This window comes from Ammospiza caudacuta, chromosome 4, assembly GCF_027887145.1.
Source record: "Ammospiza caudacuta isolate bAmmCau1 chromosome 4, bAmmCau1.pri, whole genome shotgun sequence".
Lineage (NCBI taxonomy): Eukaryota > Metazoa > Chordata > Aves > Passeriformes > Passerellidae > Ammospiza > Ammospiza caudacuta.
Window position 1 is genome coordinate 51,698,315 of NC_080596.1, and position 21,281 is coordinate 51,719,595.

A 21,281-nucleotide genomic window follows, 5' to 3' on the forward strand; every position below is an offset into this window, starting at 1 on the left:
CATGAGTATTTTTCTTACTACCCTGAGCAGTCACGGCAGCAAGAAAAATAAAAGCAAAAGGTTGTCATAGCACAAGGTGTGGGGAAAAGAGGAGCTAACCCACTTGGCAGCCTGTACAAACAGATGGTTGACTACGCGTGGTTCAGGGATTTAGCACTGTGCTCACCTTTGTGAAATGCATGTTGTTCTATAGCAGAGTAAGGACTTCTGATAAGCAGTGCTGTCTACAAAAAGCACCAAAAGATGCGTTTCGTTTGAGATTGCTGAGATTCCTGAGTAACCATGCTTGCTGAGATTCCTGAGTAACCATGTTTGATAATTTTAGAAGAAATAATGAGTTAAATCGAGCCAGCCATGATCACAGCTGCCAAGTTCTGGCAAAAAGATTACATTAAAAAAATCTCAACTTTAGAATTTTTGGGGAGGGAGTGAAAAGCAAAATTGTAAATATAAGCCAAGAACTAAGAAATCCTTTTGCTGTTGGAATATACCATCATCTTAAATTTTAATAATCTTCATACAGCATCCTATAGAACCACCATCTGTATCTTCTAATTTGTTTAAAAAGACTGTTCCATTCTAAATAAACCTTATGGTATGCATTTTCTTTCCCCAGTTTGTGAAACTCTAAATCCATAGGAGTAAACTACAAACACCTAACATCTATATGACCTATTATTAGCAATAAAGTCTGGTTTAGACATTTGAGAGGACACGGTACTAAACTAAATTTTGCCCTAGAAGTCTCAAAGTCAAGTGATTCATTTACCCTGCAGTATGATGAGGTTTGCTTATTACAAAAAATTCTGTTGAATTTTGGCTGCTATTTGAAAATATGTTTTAAAAGTCCACAGAAGAATTAAAGTATTTTGATGGAAAAGTTGACCTCTCTAGGGAAGGTTGAGACTCATAGATTTAATGAGCTTCTCTGTTTTCTCCAAGTTCCATGTCACTAAAGGCATCTTTCTTTTTCTTCATTAAAGAAAAGTCATACCAGAATAGTCACCAAGCTCACTTATGACTGGATATCAGGATTACGTGAGTGATGACACAATTTCATCTCACTGTGGTGTGATGCAAATGGAAGATGAGATCTTTGGCCAGAATAAAACCAGAACATGGATGCTGAGCAGAGCTTGAGGCTCACAGCATGCATTCAGCCAATACATGTTAAAAAAAATTTTGCAACCCTTTTTGTAATTGCAGTATCTTGCTTCATGGTTCAGAGGTGGAGTTCCAGTAAAACAAGACATGACCGGAATTGTGAACCCAATATGCTTGTGTGGCTTCCATTGAACTCATAATGCAATGAAAATAATGCAGATCCTGACAAATTTACCCATTGTATTCTGGGTACTGTCTTGGAGATTCTTAGTAACTATTAAGTTTGGCTTCACATGGCACAAAGTTACATTCTAGTGCTCTCCATAGGGCTGATATGTGTATGAGCTCCAGATTCAGTTGTAATGTGTTAAATACAAAAGTCAATGCTTGCAAGGTGCTTAGTTACACATATATGTGGAGCAATGCCTTTCACTACATTTTTTTGTATTCCTGGAGTGCCACAGGTGTACTTGACAAAAATATAAAGCAAAAGCATTTGATCGTTATAGGAATACAATAATGTCAAACCAGTAAAGTCAAGAAAACACTACAGTAGAATCTTCCACTCACAGAACAAGAAGCATTTTCATTCTAGAATAATATTTAAGACACCCTTACCCCAAGGCAGACATAACAAAATTATCTGAATTTAAAAGCCCCATAATTACATTGGTTGACAAGGGTAAACTTTTCTAAAGCTAGTGATTGTAAAAAAACAATGCTTTATTTAGGTTCAAACTGTAATACAAGTATGTTTTGAGACCCAAATAAACACATGGCACTTAAAAGAACTTTCAAACCCCTGTGAGAAGTTGTCCTTATGTATTGCCTGAGATGCCTGAAATGAGCATGATGAAGAAGCAGAAGCAAGTGCCAGAGAAACGGGGTAAAAAAGCATGAAAGTATGAGCACAGATTAGGATTAAAACCACAGCTCTGGAAGAAAGCAGGAGTGGATGAGTTTACAGATAGGCATTTGTCACAACCTCATGGGAAATACAAACACATGCAGGTCCCTGCAAGCACTTTACTGGGTTCTTCACACTGAGAAGGGGAAACCCTGTATCTTAAACATTTCATAATTACCAACTCTTCACTTTTTAAAGATAGCCCAGGACAAGTATAAAATAGAAATACATCCAAGAATCAGCCAAAACAGAGAAAACTTACATGATTCCTTGCAAGTAGTGAGGGCAGTTTAATGTTTTACTCAGAAGTATGTTGACTGTTTCCTGCTGTGACTTTTCACGTCTTTTCATTCGCCCTTGACTCCTACTCCCATCAGCATGAGAACAATGCCCTGTCGTGTAATTCTTACTTCATTTTCCATGCTCTGTTATGGTTACAAAGCAAGGGGGTGGAGCTTTGTTTCTCAGGGAATTTCAAGCAATTAATAGGGTTTGATTTTGTAACAGACAAATAAACCACGTTTAACACAAGTGGTAATAGTTCCTCCTGCTGGCACACACTGCACACATAGGTGGAGTGTTTCTGTTGAACATGCACACCAGCAAGGATTTGCTTTGGTGACTGTGGTGAACATCAGGACCCTGGCAACCCTTCCGTGTTTTTTAACAGCTTCTTCAGTCAAGCAGCCAGAGCCTGTAAACCTTCCCTGAGTTTGTGAAACCTCATTCCTTGATCTGCTTCTACTCTGACAACAGATAATTCCTCAGCCAAACATTCAACTCCATATTGGTGGTTTTATTTTTGGTATCACTTGGGTTTTTTTCATTTTGATGTGTAAAGTTGGTTTTGTTCAGGAGCAGTAAGAGTCTCTTTTGCTTTGTGTTTACCCTTCCAAATCACTTACATTTACTGGTTTCTATTACCTTCTCTCCATTTTTATAACTCTGAAAAACTTTCAGGTAAATCTTGGAAAGAAAGAGTGTTTGAAGAACATATTGAATTGTGATAACAAACTTTACATTTAAAGTTACAATTAAAAAGAAGCTTAAACTGATTTTTAATAGGCACTTTTGCACAGAAATTTGCAAGAATTCCTTTGCAAGAATTCAAACAATCCTATCTCTAGGCAATCACTATCCCCAGGCACACATATAGCCCATAAGAAAATTATCATTCCAGAGCTCTTTCATTTTATGTTCAGCTTAAGCTAGACCAGTTAAGAAGTCTTTGGTTATTAAGTACTCACTCCAGATGGGATTCTCTAGTGTATTGCATTTTTCAGAACAGCATGGAGCCAATATCCATTAAATAGTTTTAGTGTATGTTTCCAAGAATACCTTTTAGATCCCAGTATTAGAAAGGTATTAGATACACTTTCAAGACTTGTTTTAGGACAACGCTCTTGCCCAGCCTCCGCGTGAAAAGCACATTTTGCAGCAGCAAAGTCTGATCCTCTGGTTTGGCAGGAAAGAGTGGGAGAATAGTCTGGTGAAAGGGGCTTCAAGTAGCTGAGACTGATGGAAGATGAAAGCTTTTTCTGGACTTAAGAAAATTAACTACGATTTATGTTTCTTATGAAACTGAGACACCAAGGTCATGCAAAAGGAGGAAGTTTAATGGTGATATCACAGGCTATTCATTTCATGATAAGCACTGAAGTGTCATATCACCATTTTAGATACTCTACTGAAAACTATTGTCTTTTTTATTAAAATAAAATGCAGAATAAAACTCATGTTTATATTTTTTTGTTTTAGAAAACTTATTCTTAAAGAGAGGCATTGCATTTCTCATTTCAGAGAAAGTAGAACCTTTTTTTTCAATATTCCTAGAACAACTCCTCCCACACCCAACTGACATTTTCAGGATAACTTTGTTTGCAAAATTATTTTTGCCTGATGAAAGTGCCTTTCTTATTTGTTAAATTCTTGTTAATATTAAAATTTTATTATTTACTTAATTATTTACAAGCATCGTAGTATTAAAATCAAAGTAGATAAGCAACACTTTTCATTCCAAAATGGTCAAGGTTGAATTTCCTTTTTAAAGAAGATTTCAAAAGCATTTTTTTTTAAAGAAGATTTCATTTCCAAAAAAATATTTTCAATTCATAGGACAGACCCTGTATGTTGTATATTGGGGTCCTCACTACAAGAAAGAGAAGAAGTTACTGGAGAGGGTTCAGTGGAAGCCACAAGGATGATGAGAGGTCTGGAACATCTCTCTTGAAGAGAGACTGCAGGAGCTGGGCCTGTTTGGTCTGCAGATGAGAAAACTGGGAGGGATCTCATCAGTGCATATGAATATCTCAAAGGCAGGTGCCAGAGGATGCTGCCAGACCCTTTTTGGTGGTAGCCAGCAACAGGACGAGGAGCAGTGGCCATAAACTAAAACCACATGAAGTTCCAATTCAGCTTGAGGAAGACCTTTCCACGGAGAGTGCCAGAGCACTGAACAGGGTGCCCAGGGATGTTCCAAACCCACCTGGACGAGTTCCTGTGTCACCTGTTCCAGGTGGCCCTGCCTTGGCTTGGGGGTTGGACCGGACGACCTCCACAGGGCCCTTCCAACCCTAATGAATCCGTGATTCTGTTACCTTCACTAACACATACCCTTGCTGAAAGAGCGGTCTGAATTTCAGTGGCGAAATCCGAGAAGGCGGAATTTTCTTGGCGTGCTTGCTGTTTTCCTACCGGAGCAGCGCACCGGGAGGCGAGATGTGCCCGTGTAGCCTTCGTAGGAGCGAGGAGCGGGGCACGAGGGGCACCCTGCGGCCCGGCCGCCCCGGTGTCCCTGCGCCCGGCGGCCGGCAGGTGCCGCTGGAGCCCGGCAGCCCGGCCGGGCCGGCCCCCGCCCAGCGCGGCTCAGCCCGGCAGGCGGGCCCTTACGGGCTTCTAGGGCCGGCCGGGCCGGGCCGGGTCAGCCCAGCCGAGCCCGGCCCAGCCCATCCCGGCCCAGCCCAGCCCGGCCCAGCCCAGCCCGTTTCCTCCTGAGGCCTAGGGAAGGTAAGCGGTGTGGGGGCCGTGAGTGTCAGACTCCTCCTCTCCGCGCCGAGCGGCCCCGCGGGGCCGGGTTTCTCCGGCGTCACGGCGGGGGAAGGCGGGGGTCGAGGCGCGGCTTTGGGCAGCAGGCCCGGCGCAGGCGGCCGCTGCGGAGCCTGTGCTGCTGCAGCCCGACGGCGCCGTCGCCCTCAGTTCAGGAAGCACACTGAGGTGCTTGAGCGTGTGCAGAGAAGGGCAGCGGAGCTGCTGGAGGGTCTGGGGTATAAGTCCTGCTAGGAGTGGCTGAGGGAGCTGGGGGCGTTTAGCACGGAGAAAAGGATGCTCGCGGAGACCTTATTGCCCTCTGCAGCCACCTGGAAGGAGGTTGATTAGTCTCTTCTCCCAGACGACTGATGGCGGGACAAGAGGACTAGCTTCAAGCTGTGCCAGAGGAGGACGTTAGAAGAATTTATTCACAATAAGCGTGATTAGACATTGGAATGGACGTGACAGTGCCATGGTTCAGTTGACAAGGTGGTGTTTGGTCATAGGTTGGACTCGATTATCTTAGAGGCCTTCTCCAGCTTAATCACTTCTGTGAGTCTGGGAAAGAAATCCTCAGTGCTGGCCGGGTGTGCACTGCCCTGGGTGTGGGCACTGAGCAGGGCTGGGCAGGCACGGGGCATTGTGCTCTCAGGTGCTGGTAGGGACCTTTGCATTGACTGCCTAGTGCAGCTACACTGTAGACTCACCTTTGTTTTAGACTCTGGCTCTTACTTCAGAGAACCAGTTCGGATAGGTGTGAAACATCATGTTGAGGCTTGTCATCTTCCTCACGATGGTCCTTGAAGTGCCTCTCTGAAATCTTTGATGAGTGGTGCCTGCCCTGGGCGTCACAGCCCATTGCCTGGACCAGTTAATAGAAGCGATTTTGGCTCCCCCCTTTCTTCCCCAAATTCTAGCAGCAGGAATTATGGGGTCATTATTTCTATTTAGAAGGAGGATTTTTATTGAAAACACAGTATATGAAGTTGACAACTCTCATATTTGAAAAACTTAGCTGTCTTCTTGCATACTGCTTCTTTGTCATCCCATTAGAGGTATTCAAACTGTGAGATATTTTCAGGAGCCTAAAATTAGCATTTTCTCCTGAAAATGAAGAAATTGACCAGAATATTTCTTGTAAAAGACAAATAAGTTTTTTGACTATTTGATCCTTGCAAACAACATTGATTTAATCTTGTATTATATAGGTATTTAATTTAAACAGAATAATATAACTGGGAAATTCTTCCCAGAATATACACTTAATTGTTGCACTAAGAATTATGTGTAAGGTTGAGAAAACAGCAATGAGTACTGCAGACAATTACAAGAAATTACATTTCTGCAGTAAGCTAATGAAAATATAGTTATTTTTTGGGATAACAGTTGTCTTTCCAAGACACAGGGGCTTGAAATATTAGAACACTTTTACATTCCTCAGATAGGAGACAGCTTGTCTGCTAGATATGAATATTAATGTCAGTTACATAATGTTTTGATGACATCAACTCTGCCTCTTTGTTTCATTCTTGCCAGTATAGCTCTCAGCTTTCATCCCATGTGGGAGATGTACCATGAGGCTGCTTAAAGGGCTAAATATTTTTGGGGTTCTTCATTATGTTGAAGCAGTAGCATCGCTGAATAATTTATAATTCAGGAGAAATGTGTACTTAGGCCAATATAGGAGGCCCATGGCAAACTGCAGATAGCTGTAATCTTTATTTATACTCACTCTTTTCCCTTCATTTTATTTTATTTATTTTCCTCCTGTGACTCAGCTGTTTTATTATCATGAAAAAGACAAGCTCTTTAAATCTGTTGCAGCATTTAGAAACTGTTTCCAGTGATTATTTTATGCAGCCGTCTGCACAAGTAGGCTTTCTGAGTAGATGAGAATAAAAAGGTAGATAAGAAAAGAACATTTGATTCATTTTTGATTGTCACAAACATCTTTATATGTCTTTCTTATATTTTATGTCATTTTTTTGCATTAAGTGACAAGAAACTGATGAAAATTAAATTGCTCTCAGATTGAGGAAGACGGTGTAGAGCTGTGAGCTTTCCTCATAGAATATGGGTTTTCAAACTTATGGTTTTTCAAAGACACAGTGATCATTGTCATTTTTGTGAGTGTCTGAGAATAAAGTGCAGGTTGGTGTGAATTCAATGCTTTATTCAAGTTTTTTTTTTTACCAAGGGGATAGGAGGTTATGTTGCTCCTATTGCTTAAAAAAACTTTGCTGTCTGAATATCTAGTGTTTATGAAGCAGATGTTGCTTGAACTTCATAGCTGTGCAACTGACCCCAAAGTAAGTGCAGGAAGTTGTTTATACAGTAATATTATTAATGAAAAAAAATAGATCAGTAAATTGTTACATATCTTTTCTATTTAACTCTGCCCTTTACAGCCACTTTAGCCTTGCTCAGTGCCACCATTCTCAGAAGGTACTTTCAGAAAAGAAGTGCCCTCTATGTTAATAAAGTGCTAGAGCATGCAGCAAAGTGCTAGGTAAAAATCACAATTCAGATTGTTTGAAGTGCTCTAGAAATAAATGAGTTTCCTTCTTGCTTTTCCCTAGCAGCATAGCTCTCAAGCATGGAAGGTTGCAACTCTAAAACTCTTTGGAATCTATTTATTCTTTTGTGGTTTGTTTTTTTTTTTTAAAGGATGTTTGTAACTGAATTGGGTTTTTGGAGACACAGATGTGGTTTGTGATAGGCTTGCTTGGGGGGGTCCCATGGAATCCAGGCTTCAGATGATGGCAGTGAGGGTAGAAGTAGTGCAGTAATTCTGGACAGCACACTAAAGAAGCTGGTTTTTGGACCTGCAATACATTAAAAAATTAGAAAGGTTTTCTATTACTTGCTCATATTTATTTTCATTTCTTTATGATTGAGCATACTATAGTAAGTCATGATTCAGCATTTAACTTACCTGTTTAAGTTATGCACAACTCTGTGTTGCTGATAAGTGATAAACTATGCTGTAAATTGTGTATCAGGATGCTCTCTGCTGTAAAAATTGCACTCCTTTCAACCTGGTCCATTTTCTTTGTAGATGAACATTGGACTTACAAATATCAGTATGATATCTTGACTTTCTACCTTTGTACCTTGCAGAAAGAGAAGTAGCCAAGCATAAAACGCCTCTGCTGAACAAGAGCAGTAGCAGACTACAAGGAAAGAGACGATGTCTTCTGAAACAGCTCAACCGGGAGGTCAGACACCTCCAGTAAAGCAACCTGGATGGGTAAGCTGGGTTTCCTCCCTTTTATTTCGGTGCTATTGCTAATGAATAACAGACTTTGCCTCAGTTGCTCTTATTGAAGAGAGAAATAGGTGTCTGTTAGCTTAAGCATATAGATGAAGAGAGGAGAGGATGGTGTGTTATTTTTCCTGGTTCACTGTGCTCAGAGGCCTGGGAGCTGTGAATCTCAAGGCTCTGATTTGTGCCCTGAGTTATGAGCTGGCATAGCCGAGGTGTCTGAGCACAAGTCCAGTACAGCCTGTCCCCATCAAGCTCTGCATGCACATGTTCAGAAGGGGAGAAGGGAACAGTTCAGCACAAGAACATTCTCCTCTGATGGAGACATCAAGGAATTTAAATGTGATAGGACTTTTTGCTAACCAGTCATTACCAGAGGGCAGCAATACTGGGCTGATCTGCAAGGAAGAGGCACAAGTGGCAGCAGGGTGGCAGGGGATAGGGCCTCAGGTACAGGGAGCACAGTATCACAGTACCCAAAAAGAGGAGGAGAGCAGATGCAATGATCAGCCTACAGTCAGTTCAGTGACTGCCAGGCAAGTCTGATGCTAAGCTGAGTAATCAGGTTAGCAAGGCAGGGTAAGGATCTCCATGGTATAGCTACAGCACAGTTAAGGCAAGGGCCTGAGCTGAAGGGCAGAGGCCCTGGGTAAAGCTTCCTGCTGATTTCTCTGAGCTTTTCTGTTTTCTCTGCAATCTAACTCAGTGTTACACAACTGTGCCATGGTAGAGCTGACTCTGAGCTCAAGCAACTAAACAGCTGGCAGGGTGTGTATGGAGGCAGAAAGGTTGCAAAGCCTGTTGGTACACTTGGGGCTCTGACATGCATTTCCTTATCTTTCAGGCAGCCTGTTTGTATTTTACTGTATTTGCTATCACCTTGCTCTGAAACCAGTTTGAAGCAGTTCTCTGTGGTCTGGAGTGGAGCCAAGTCTGTGTTGTTTGCCCAGCTCCACCATTAACTTTTGTGGGAGCAGTGCTTGAAAAAGGGCTGAGATATTAATTACCTATAATGTGAAATGTGTGGCTATGGCCAATAAATGCATTTCCTTATGATGGCTATAAAATCATGCATAAAAGGAGTCAGGCATAAAAGGAGATTGAATCCTGTAATAGATGAATGTACTCTTTTTTCCAAGGCATTGCTTCTTCTATGATGCCTGTTTTTTTTTTTTCAAGAATGTGTATGTTTGAAGATGATGTCTTTTTATAAAAAAAATGTTAAAATTTCAATTAATTTTAACTTAATGACAACTCCCTTCCCTTGGCTTTTCTTGTTGAGCACAATGTCATGGTATGGAATTGGAATATCCTTTGGATCTGCTGGGTTCAGCTGTCCCTTATCAAATTCTTCTACATCCCCAGCTGGTGGGGCAGCCTGAGAAACAAAAAGGCCTTGACTCTGTGTAAGGTCTACTCAGCAGTAATGAAATATCCCTGTAATGTAAAGACTGGTTTGGTCATAAATCCCCAGCCTAGCACCACACTGGTTACTATGGAGAAAATAAACTCTCGTCCAGTCGAAACCAGTGTACCCTTTTAACACTGAGTCTTTTCTTAAAGAAAGAAAAATAATCCTCATATGTTTCCATGCCAATACCCTGGATAGAATGCAAGGGAGGATGCTGTCACTTTTTCCTCACAAGCACAATGGGGGAAAAAAGAGCTACCTTCAAGAAGTCTGTTGGCAGCCTGATTTGTACTAGGGTGAAGCCAGTATGAGTTCAGTTAATGCCATGAACATATTTAAATTGCCCAGAGAGAAAGTTCTACTAGTGGGGAGTCTGGCAGAATTTGTGTTGACCCTCTACTTGAAAATCTGCTATTATTGAACTTCAGTTGATTTCTGTACAGAGCAGAACTTGATTTTTGAAAACTGCCATTCTGCCTTTATTTCCTGTAATTTCTTTCTGGGAGACATAATGGAGCTCATGAGAATGAAATGACTAACAGATAGAAAACAATATGCTTCTGGGGTAAGCAGCAGCTGAGCTATTTTAGGAAAGTAAAGACCAACAAGATGGGTTGTTTATACTTAAAACCTAAGTAGTTCTTTCTGTTTCTGTATTGGGGCATCACAATTTCATCACACTGCTAGCAACAGAATAAGGATTTTTGCTTTGCATTTATTTGTTTTTTAAATAATTTATCTTCTTTAATTGATTTGGTTTTTTTTCTTCCTGTGAGATTAAATTTGGTAAACTAATCCATGTTTATGCTTTCAGCCAATGTTCTTTTGTCCCATGTCCCAAATTCAAGACAGAGAGATTGCAAGGATCATTAAAGAATGCAGACAGGAAAGTTTCTGGTACAGAGGTGAGTGATCCAAAATCATTCTCACCACACTTACCACACAGAATGACTTTTTGTTGTATGTATGCAAAACTGTCTGCAAAATGCTTTTTTGTTGGAACACTGTTGTGGGTTAACTCTGTCATGTTAAGTCATACTTTGTATTCTCAAAGGTTTAATTGAATTATTTGCATAATTGTTGTAGGTAAAGGTGGTTGAGTTGAGGTCTTGTTTAATCTCAACTTCAGCAGTTGTAGAGTTGGTTCCATTCTTGAAGTCCATTATAACAACTACCTTAGGAATGTTTTACTTTGTTACATACTTATCCTTGCCTTTGAATGGAAGACAGGCATAGCTATGTGTCTTTGATTTGTGAAATTCTTTGTATGTTAGGACAGCTAAAAAGATCAGTGCTTGGTGTTGTAGTATCCTTTACTTCCACCCTCTCAGTTTGTATCTAAATTACATAATTCCTTGAAAAGATGAATTTTATTGGAGCTGTTGTCATTACAAGTGTTGCAGTAGTTAGAGGAGATATTCAGATTGTGGAAACTATTATTTAATAAATATATATATATATATATATATATTGCATTAGCTCCAGATGTTACAGCATGGCTGATGTCTGGCACTGTGTGAGGACATTGTGGCTTTGAAGAGAACAGAATTTGAATGAGCAGATGTAATAGGTGATTAAGAACAGTGGGCAAAGTTAATGTTTAGAAATAATGTGTTTAACATTAGAAACAGAAAACATTTAATGTATAAGAGAGTATTTACCAAATATGTAGCAAATTTTGGCTGATACTAGCTACTCTCATTTTCATTTTCACAGCTCTTCCTTTATCTCTTGGGAGCATGCTTGTCACCCAGGGGCTAATCTCAAAAGGTAAAGATAAAAAAATATGTCATTAAAGTGCTGGTTTTCAAGATCAATATTCTTCTTGCTCATTACCATCATTGCTATGGTGATTTGATTATTATGTGTGCATTGCCACAGCCATTCTTTTGCAAGAATGAACTGAAAAGAGAATTTGCAAATCCAAAGACTGGTGGCTGGGTTTTGTCACCGTGATCACCTGGAGGTGAGTGGAGCCTTCAGTGGGGCAGCTCGTGGGGCAGAGCGTGGTACAGCCCGAGCAGGGCTCAGCATCGGGGGCTGGAGCTCTCCCTGGTGTGTTGGAAATGCTGGCAGTGTTTTGGCACTGACCATGTATCAATGTGACTGCAGCTTTGGTGCAAAGGGACAAGGAGTACTGCCAAAGGGAGGAGACAGAGAGCTTTCTGTAGAGATGGCTCATGATCTGCAGGCTAACACAAAAGAAAATTGTGTTCTCTTTATGTGGTGGGTGAACCTGGTTCTGCACAGGCATCTTCAGTTTCCCTGCTGGGGCCTTGACTGTGTATAAGGTTGAGGTTGGTGTTTTGGGGAGAGAGTGAGGGGCATCCACCCTGAAGTCTGCTAAGCTGTATCACAAGAGGCTGATGTGGGTTCCCTACTCCATCCTTGACCTATGAGCTTGTAGGGAGACAGGGAGGGAAGGAGTAAGAGTGTGTCAGAGAAGGATTGCACACTGGAAAAAGGGTGAGCAGTGATAGGAAGGGCACCAGGGCTGTCTCTGTAGTAACATGCCAGCCTCTGGCACCAGGTACTCTTCTCAGTCTCTGTTCATTGTACTTGGCTGTTTCTGATCAGCTGTGAAATAACAAATGCTCTTAGTAAATAATCATTGCTGTGTGTCAACAGTTGGAGGGGCGTGATTAGAAACAAACAACACTTTTGTTCCTCCCTCCCCCGAGAGACCCAATATAAAATTGCATAGATCACAGTGGGCAAAGGCCCTTGTGCTTAGCATAGGCTGAATAATCCTCTGTCTAAATACTTTCTTCTGATGGCTGCACACAGTACCCTGCCTCTAGAAGATGCTGGAGCTTCTAAGCCTCATTATTACTGTCTGAATGCATGTAACAGTGCAAGCAGTGTTTACTTCCCTTCCCTTTGCCATGGTAATCTTGCTGTGTGGAGCCCTCCTCCACAGCATGGCATTCCTCTGCCAGACACATAGTTCTCAGAGGAATACTGGTTTCACCTCCTGAGATAACTGAGGGAATGTGGATTTTGGTGGAAAAGCTAAAGATAATTTTTTGCTTTTTTTGTTTAGCACACTGTGTTCTCCTCTTAAAGGCCAAAATGTGTGATCTTTCCTCTGCACAGGGGAAGGCTAGATACCAGTGGTACAATTTTAATTGATAGCCATGGAAAGCTACCAAAGAGCAGATTCATCCTACTTATCACAGCACAAGGAGCTGGACCCTGTGTAAGAGATTTAATTTTGCTGTTTTATATGCAGGGTTGGTTTGTGCTGAAACATAAGCCACCATCACTTCCTCTGCAGTGCTGCAGGTGTCACCAGTGGCAGACATGTTGGTTTACACTGCTGCTTTCATGTTGGTTTACACTCTGAACTCCTGCCTGAGGTGAATCCTGCAAAGTCCAGATTCTCTTCCTCCTATGACTCTAGAACTGCCCAAAACACATGCACTAAGAACTAGTGGAATAGAAAGTGCCCTGATGTACTGAAATCTGAGTTAATGGACTTCATACCATCTTCACCTAAAGAAATGCAAAATCTGTAGGAAAATTAATGCTGGTTTTGAGTGCTGCTGAGTTCCTCAAGTGAATAAGATTTCTGACTATTTCCTTTTATTGTAGGCATTTTCTCAGCAAGTCCAAGATTTGGTCCATTCCCCAAGATGGCAAGTAAGTTGTACCCAATTCTAAAAGGAAAGAAAAGGTTCTTTACAGGCAATATGCCTGTAAAGATGCATCTCTCTGAATTTCTTTCCAAAATCTTCTTTTTTTTTGCAATTTATATGTTACCCCAGCAGATTAGGAAATCAGATTTCTGATGTGTTTAAAAATAAATGTATGAAATGAGATTCTTCTAATGTAAATATTTTCAGTAGCAGCTTATATTTATGTAACACAGTACCTCAAATTGGTACAAACTCTAGTCTCCATTTTGTTTTATAAATTATGTCAGCTCATTGTGCTTGGCAGATTGCACAATTTATGGTATCAAGAAGTCACAATACTATAATATATAAAATAGTACAGTCCTTTTCATGTGTTTGATTGATCTCAACTGTCTAATTCAGAACCGTGGATTGATAAAGAAAACAGAGAGAAGCACAGGAACTGTACTGTACAGTGAGGTGGCTCGTAAATGACAAGAAATTAAATAGATTCCCTCTCCAGCAGAAATTCAGCAGGAAATCAAGGACACTGAAGTAGTCTTTTATTGTGACTCTAGTGAATGAAAGCCACAGTGCAACCGTATGGCAAGCTGATGTTCCAGCTTCTTAGAAGGCCAGAGAAGTTGGTGTTAAAAGTGTGATCAATTAGAAGTAAACCATGTTGTGCAATCAAAGGCAAAAACTGTTAGTGCTGACATTGTGAATTAATTTAATTTTCTATAATCCTTTAAATATTATCTCCTTTTCCTGTACATAGGAATATTATATCCTTTTCTGTATCAATTATTTTGGACCAGTTCTTCTCTCTCATGATAGGTAACCAGTGTTCAGTAGTTATTGAATTCACCCCTGTAAACCCTGTATAATTTCACATGTGTTTGTGACATGTTCTGAGAAGATGTGGTACAGAATTTGTTATATGAATAAAGTGGAGCCAATAGCACACTCCTGATTTAAGCTGTTGTATTAACAATATTTTGTTATCTGTCTCTGTAGTTGCTGGTGTCATGGGTTATGCCATTGGAAAGATGTCATACATGGGAGAATGCAGAAAAAAATTTCAGAAAATGGGTATTGCACCAATTGGTCCAGAAAAAAAAAGGTCTGTGCTTATTTAAAATAGTCTAAAACGCACTAAAATTATATGGAGCAAAACTATTAATTTAAATTCTATTATTAGATCCTGAATACTCATTTTGGACTATATATCACAGTATTAGAAGCTACTACACATTCTTCAGAAAATGCAAATTAAACTAATTGTAATACCTGTTAGTAGGATATCCATTATTTAAATGAAATTATTGTACTTTTAGTGTGATGTGAACAGTTGCTCAGTCTCTTTTCTAGTATCATACTGCTAAGATTGTCCATGTTATCACTTTGATCCTTTGAGTCTTCCTTTGGAACATACCTCAGGCCAAATATGCTGCAGATTTTCTTATAATGTTCTCATGTTTTAACAACAGTGTCAATCTCAGCTCGTATTCCAACCTCCCTCTCCTCTCTGGCTTTGCCCAGCCTCATGCTGTCATGCCAAACCATGAAGAGCACAAACTGAGGGGGTGCTTCTTCCACCTTGCACCTCTAACCATAGAATAGATCTCAGTGGTTGACTTCTGTCACCTGGTGCCTCCATGAATGTTTTATTCATTGTTTTCTTAATTTCACATAAAGTACTCCTTCACATCAAATCAGACTCTGCTTTCCTTCCCAGCTCCTCCTTCAGGTGCCTGTTGTACTCTCCATTCTCAATATGGCTTCTTGTAGAAACCTTTTGCTCACAGAACACATTTCCAAAAGTCCTATCTAAAAAAAAACATTCTCCTTTGTCTTTCTACATCTTTCCCCCAGACCAGCATGAGCTTTTATGGCTATAAAAGTACCTGACTGATAATGGGAAGCTTTTTCATTGTTCATCTATTTCTCTACTTGTATTCTTCCCCCACATATCAAAGTATATACTTGGTATTACATGAAGTGTTATACACCTTACTCCTAGCTCAGTTTGCTCATAGGTACAATGGCAAGGACTGTCCTTTGCTGCTTAGAAAATCCTGTTCTATTTTAGCAATTGCTAGAAGGAGTACTTAGTACTAATTAATGGGCATTTATTGTCTAAGGCATTTAGATGTCATATTTTGCAGTTTATATCCCATATTACAAAAACTGGGGAATCTAGGCAAGAGATTACTTCTTCAAGAACTTTTACCATCATGCTCTATGGTTGTATTAGAAGAAATCCGGCAAAATTCTTCAATGTTTTATTTGCTTTCCATATTGTAGGAAGTGTCCTCATACTTGCAAAGAATGTAAAGCAAAATCAGGATCGAATGAGAGAGAAGGTTCAAGTCCTTCAGCAACTTAGTGCCAGGTAGGCAACCTTGTAATTGTTTTTTTAAATCTCATACTATTTTCCATGGTGAATGGTATTCTGCTTTTGAACAATATTGTGTAAATTACAGATTTTAACAATGGATCAAAATCCAAGCATTACTCGAGGAAATATTCTGTATTTGTAATTCCTGATTAATTTTGTTTCTTAATTTTTACCTTACATACCTTTCATACTAATTTTAAATCCCCCATCTCTGTGGAATTTTTTCTTTAGCTGTAGCTGAGTATTGATGATTGACCTAAGTGGAATTAATTTGGATTGTATTTGTATTAAAACAAATACAACTCCTTTCAATTTCCAGCTTGTTTTACTTAAGAATCAGTTATGGATTTTGTTGATATTTTAAAATGCATTGAAGTATTGAGAACTAAAAGCAGACACAGCTGGGTGTAGGTTTTTTGCATTCAGTTCTACAATTTGGCTAGAGCCTTAGTGGGGCAGTGTGATAGTGGTGCAAGAGCAGTCTGCTGTGGTGGGGCAGGGGATGTGGCTCATGAGGTGTTCTCGCCCCAGAAAGGGGGAAGTTCCCTCTGTGGAAAAGGAGGGTTTGCAGGGTAGAAGGTAGGCAAGTGTTTAAAAGGACTTGCACTCTATGAAAAACAGGCCAGCAGCTAGGTTTTTTAAGAATGCTTTCATACTGTCTGCTTGTGGTAAGCTGGCCTACATTTCTCACAGGCAGGAGAATGTGTGGAAGTGTTTGCAAATAGCTCAGCTGCCTGCAAGAGAGGGGAGCAGAGGGCCTGTTTGAAACCCTGCCATGGGAGTTTATTCAGCTAAGAACAGAAGTCTGACACAGAAATTGTTGCATTGAGTCTAGCATATATAATGTACCAGTTTGGACAAGGATATTGGTGATGGTGCCTTTCTTACTCCAAAGTGCATGCCCACAGACAGTCTAGAAGGAGGAATATCCTGTCAGAACCTGTTCACTTGCCCAGATGAGAGATTTTGATGGACTTTTACTATGCAGCAATACATTGTGGCAGTGAGGATTGAAAAGAGTTTTCAGAGTCCTTAAAGAAGGTATTAGAATAAAGTCCTGATTTTAATCAACTTTGCCACTGGTTCAGAATTTTATATCAAGTGCTGCAAGTGCTCAGCCACTAGCAGAAAATGCACTTTGGCTTAGGCTCACCTCATGGGGTTGTTCCAAAAGAAGCAGTGTTTCTCTTGTGCCGGTGACAGAGATCACTAACTGAGCTGGCCCTCCAGGCCACCTCTCTGCTCTAATTTGGTATGAGGACAGGGGTAAAAAATCCCCCAGAACTTTCTGAAGGGTTTTGTGCTAGTGCCAGCTTGAAGGAGGAAGTGAGCCAGACTTAGATAACTCTGAATAAATAACATTCTAAATCCATTAGCACCTATGAGCTTAATTAACTTCTTGCAGTGCTGTGCTGATTAACTGCTTTTGAAGATTTTGTGTTAAATAAATGTTTATGTAGGCTCACTTATTTCAAATAAGCACCTCAAAGCATATTTAATTGAGAATGGTCATTTACTAGCAATTACCTGTGTGGAGGAATCAAATATTTATTATGGGATTTACCTCTGCTGTTTGCCAGAGCTGCAGCTTGCTGAACCTTCAATCCAAACACATTTTATTTTTCAGTCTTCCTCTGTGAACTGACAATATTTTTCTGGTATGCAAGTACCAATTAGCTTTTAAATAAATTCCAAATTGTCTCAAATACAAAGGAGCCTTGCAGCTTTTAGAGGGGAAGAACACAGGATGCCACAGGCCTCTTTCCTTGTTTTCTTCCTGTAATGGGTCCTGAAAGTTCTGCTGTGGAACCTGTTCCCTGCTCCAGCTCACACGTTCATCAAAGACCCTGATTGCTGCACATTTTACCAGCAGCTTAGATCTTCTTGTTTGGTTTTTGAAACAGCTTGAAAGCTTAGTAAAAAAATTAGTTTGAAAACAAATGTAAGGTAAGTGTATTTCTTTCAAGTTTTAATTGCTGTAATGAAAAAGCCATTGTATTTGGGGCAGTGTGGTATTTTGAATTTGCCACAAATCAATTCTGATGGACAGGTTTTAGAAACTAAGGAAAAGAAGAAGTACTGTAAGTATTATGTTGTTTTCTGTGTTGTTAAACCTCTTCTATGTTTCAATAAAAATTCTTAATTTATCATGCTGTGCTCTAAAAATGTGCAGAGCCTCTGCTGAGCACATCTTGCTACTACCCATGCAAAGCATGTGATGCAAGCTCTGGCAGTACCTGGGAAGCCCACTCAGATAAAATTGTAGTCATGTCCAGGAGTCCAAAGTCAATGTCTTTTATCCTCAGGGACTCTGGAATGTTTGAGAAACCACCAAGAAGTTCTGTGTTTAACACTGAAAGCAAGGTGGCACTCACATAAATAACAGATCATTTTATTCTGTTTACAGATGTGGTGAACACGATTAAAACCTTATGGACCATCTTCTTTCAAGGCGCTTTCCTGTAGATTAGAAATAATAATGTTGTGATTCTATCTCTTAGATTTGATATAAATTGACTTATTTGAAATAGTTGCATATTGTTTCATAGTTCTATTTGTACTAAATACCATTTTTTGGAATGCACTTTTTGAAATACACCCCTCTCTTTTCAGCACATATTGGGTAATTTTCCTCTCTTCAGTGTAATTTAGCTCTTAGTGCTGAAAAATTACATTTGTCTATTGTATTTAGATGCTGGCAATGCTTTGTGTAACAGACAAAGTGGTTTATGTTGGAATGTTTGTCTGTGTCAAACAGAAATGGTGTGAGGATGTGTAAATGGTTTGCACAGTGAAGCAGCTATCCAGTCTCTGAGCTGACCCCTTGGTTGTGGAGTACTCTAAGAGTACCCAATTCAGGGGATTGTCAGACTGCACTTACTGTGCTGAACCAACTTTCCATAAGCCAGTTTTGCACAAAGGGCCACTTTGCCAGGGATACCAAAATCATGAACAAGAACACACAATATTTTGGAACAGTTTATGGTTGCATAAAATCTGAGGCCACCAGATGCTGAGAAAATCCCAAACCTAGATGGCACATGCTCCCTACAAACAGCAGGACACAGTCTTCCATGAAACATCTCAGCAAATCAAAAGCAGGCACTTCCCCTAAACACAGTGATGGCTTTCATATGGAAATCAATGCAGCTACTGAAAAGTTTGGCCTTTGCTGTCAGTCAATGAAGACTGTCTTCTGTGGGCTTTTTCTGTTTGCTTTAATATTATGCCTGTGGCTAGTGTTCCTCTTTTGAACTAGCTTCTGTGGGCATCTTTACCTTGACACAAAGAAATTCTGCAAGCAAAATATATAGTGTAGAAAAGTATAATGTAACTATTAATTGGTTAGTAAACACAAAAGACATTCTAGATTTGACAAAGTCATTAGACTGAATACTCAACTCCCTGATAAAGCACTTGCATAGCCCTTTCTAGCCAAGCAGCCACCAGGCAGAAGGGAAAGGGTTAGACTGGCCTGCCTGTTCTTTACTATAAGATTTTATATTTTTCTACTTAGTGTTTATCCTCTTGAATTCTTGAGCTACTAAGCACCCCTGTCTCAACAGGGGCTTCAATTTTACACTCGCTACTTTTCTACAGAATTTTTCACAGCACTTTCAGTGGGAGTCAGGGATACACAGCAGTGCTGGGTCACAGCTGCTGCTGTGACGGGCAGGTGAGCCCTGGAGAGCCTTGGAGGGCCTCCAGGGAGAGGGGCTTACACACCCACAGAGAAGGCAACCTCCTTTGTGAAAATCATGTCATTGTCATGGCTATGCTGTGATAGCCACCAAAACTTGACTGGTGACATGTCTGAGCTACTTCCCCTTCATGTGTCATCTGCTGCCAAGGTAACAGCCAGCAGCTCCCCAGGGTTGTTCGTGCCTGGCTCATCTGAGGGAAGCCATCACATCCAGGTGACACCAAGGAGAGCCATGCGTGTGACAAGGACCTGGCGTGTCAGACTCTCAGAGGTTGTTCTTGTGGTCAGTGTGACCTCTTGGGATTACAGCTTAGCCACTGAACTTTTCTTTAAATGTAATTCTGATTATTTTTTACCTTTGATTATTTTTCTGTAATAAATATACTGATGTATAAAATTTCTTGTTTCCTTTTTTTCTACCTTTGTTTCCATACTTTGCAAAAGGATGAATAGCTAATTGTGTTGATCTAAGTTAGTGATGCAGATATGAAAAAAGGCAATTTGTGAATAAGATGTATTAGCACAAAATTTATGCATATCAAAGGAAAATGAGCACAGCTAATGGGCAAACTGTTCTTTCAAAGGTCGTTAAAATCAGCTGGTTTTTAGTAATTATGTGCAGTTTAATGAGCTAATCTTTGTTGGCCATTGCTGTTTTGCATTCCATACAAGCAGGTTAAAGAATTTATTTTTAATTGAAGCAGGAGTTGAATACATTGAATTTAGGAGTGACCTATCAAAAAAATTGGGAAAGATTTGAGGTAATCAGTTTCTTCTTTAATAAGAGGGGAAGAGGTCTCCAGGAGGAAAAACATTTGACCTTGCAAAGGTAAACTAAACTTTTCTTAGCGTTTTCTTACACTGATGATAGGCTGTACTTCCCCCTTTGCCAGAAGATGTTAAAAAAGGCCCAAAAAATCCTATGAACTTACACAGCTTCCTGTGAGTCATTTGTATCTGGAAAGTTGAACTTGTTTTCTTCACTCAGAGACAAGGGAGTTGAACTGTGTGCTTAGGCATATCACAGCTTAGGTGCAGTCCATGTACTTGTTAAAATCAGGAAACCAAATACCTCCTTCAGCTGTCATACATACAGAGTGGAGAGCTGTAGATAAGCCTCTGTGCACTTTATGAATTTATGGCTAGAAAAAGGGTGCAAGAGGAAAGCTACAGTGACATTAACCACAAACAACTGCAATAGACTGCTTATCTTTGTGGATTTTTATATTAGCTGTTGGCATTCATTTTACAAATATGGTATTCACTCCAAATTTTTTTAAAATGTGTTTTAGAAGAGAAAGCAATTGCAGGTTGAAAACATCACATTCCTGTTTAAATCCTTAGTAGGTGGACTCCAGGCAAGCCAGCTGGTCTAGAATTCTAAAACTGGGAATGAAAGGGACATGAAAGCTCACTATCAGGTTTTCATAAATCCTACCAAAACCAAGATTTGAGCCTTATTTTATTGCATTTTCAGAGAAGGAGGAGAGAATAGGGCATGCTATGCAACAACAGGTGATAGGAGGGCAGAGCTCTGGAGTGAACTGGTAAGAAAGGAGGTTCTGGGGCAGGATTTACAAGAAGAGCATGCTGGACCAGGCCCTGTGGGAAATACAGAGTGGCAGTAATGCTAACTTGGGAGCAGCAGCCCCTTCCTCAGGTCCATTTCTACCAGTGGAAGAGCTGCTGGTAATTTGTCCAACTCACCCAACTTGTTTTTGGCATCACACACAAAAAATCCCTTTGAGAGAACAAAAAATGGGATCCAACTTCTGACATCAGCATTGCAGTAGTTCCACATCCTTGAAATACTAAGAACTTGTACATTGTATGAGTATGGAGGGTT

At 40.2% G+C, this 21,281-nt stretch overlaps 1 protein-coding gene across 2 annotated transcripts; it reads left to right on the top strand.

Annotated features, from left to right (window-relative positions):
- Positions 1-4,854: 4,854 nt before the first annotated feature.
- On the top strand, positions 4,855-19,813 carry OCIAD2 (OCIA domain containing 2). 2 transcript variants are annotated; one of them, XM_058804420.1, is made up of 8 exons: positions 4,855-5,017; positions 8,159-8,288; positions 10,529-10,619; positions 11,431-11,484; positions 13,309-13,356; positions 14,349-14,454; positions 15,639-15,726; positions 18,140-19,813. In XM_058804420.1, exons 2-7 carry the CDS (start codon positions 8,229-8,231, stop codon positions 15,718-15,720), a joined length of 441 nt encoding a protein of 146 aa, XP_058660403.1. In that variant the 5' UTR covers positions 4,855-5,017; positions 8,159-8,228; the 3' UTR covers positions 15,721-15,726; positions 18,140-19,813. The 2 variants fall into 2 exon arrangements, with proteins under 2 accessions (XP_058660403.1, XP_058660404.1); XM_058804421.1 differs by lacking the exon at positions 4,855-5,017 and adding an exon at positions 5,559-5,590.
- The last annotated feature ends 1,468 nt before the right edge of the window (positions 19,814-21,281 follow it).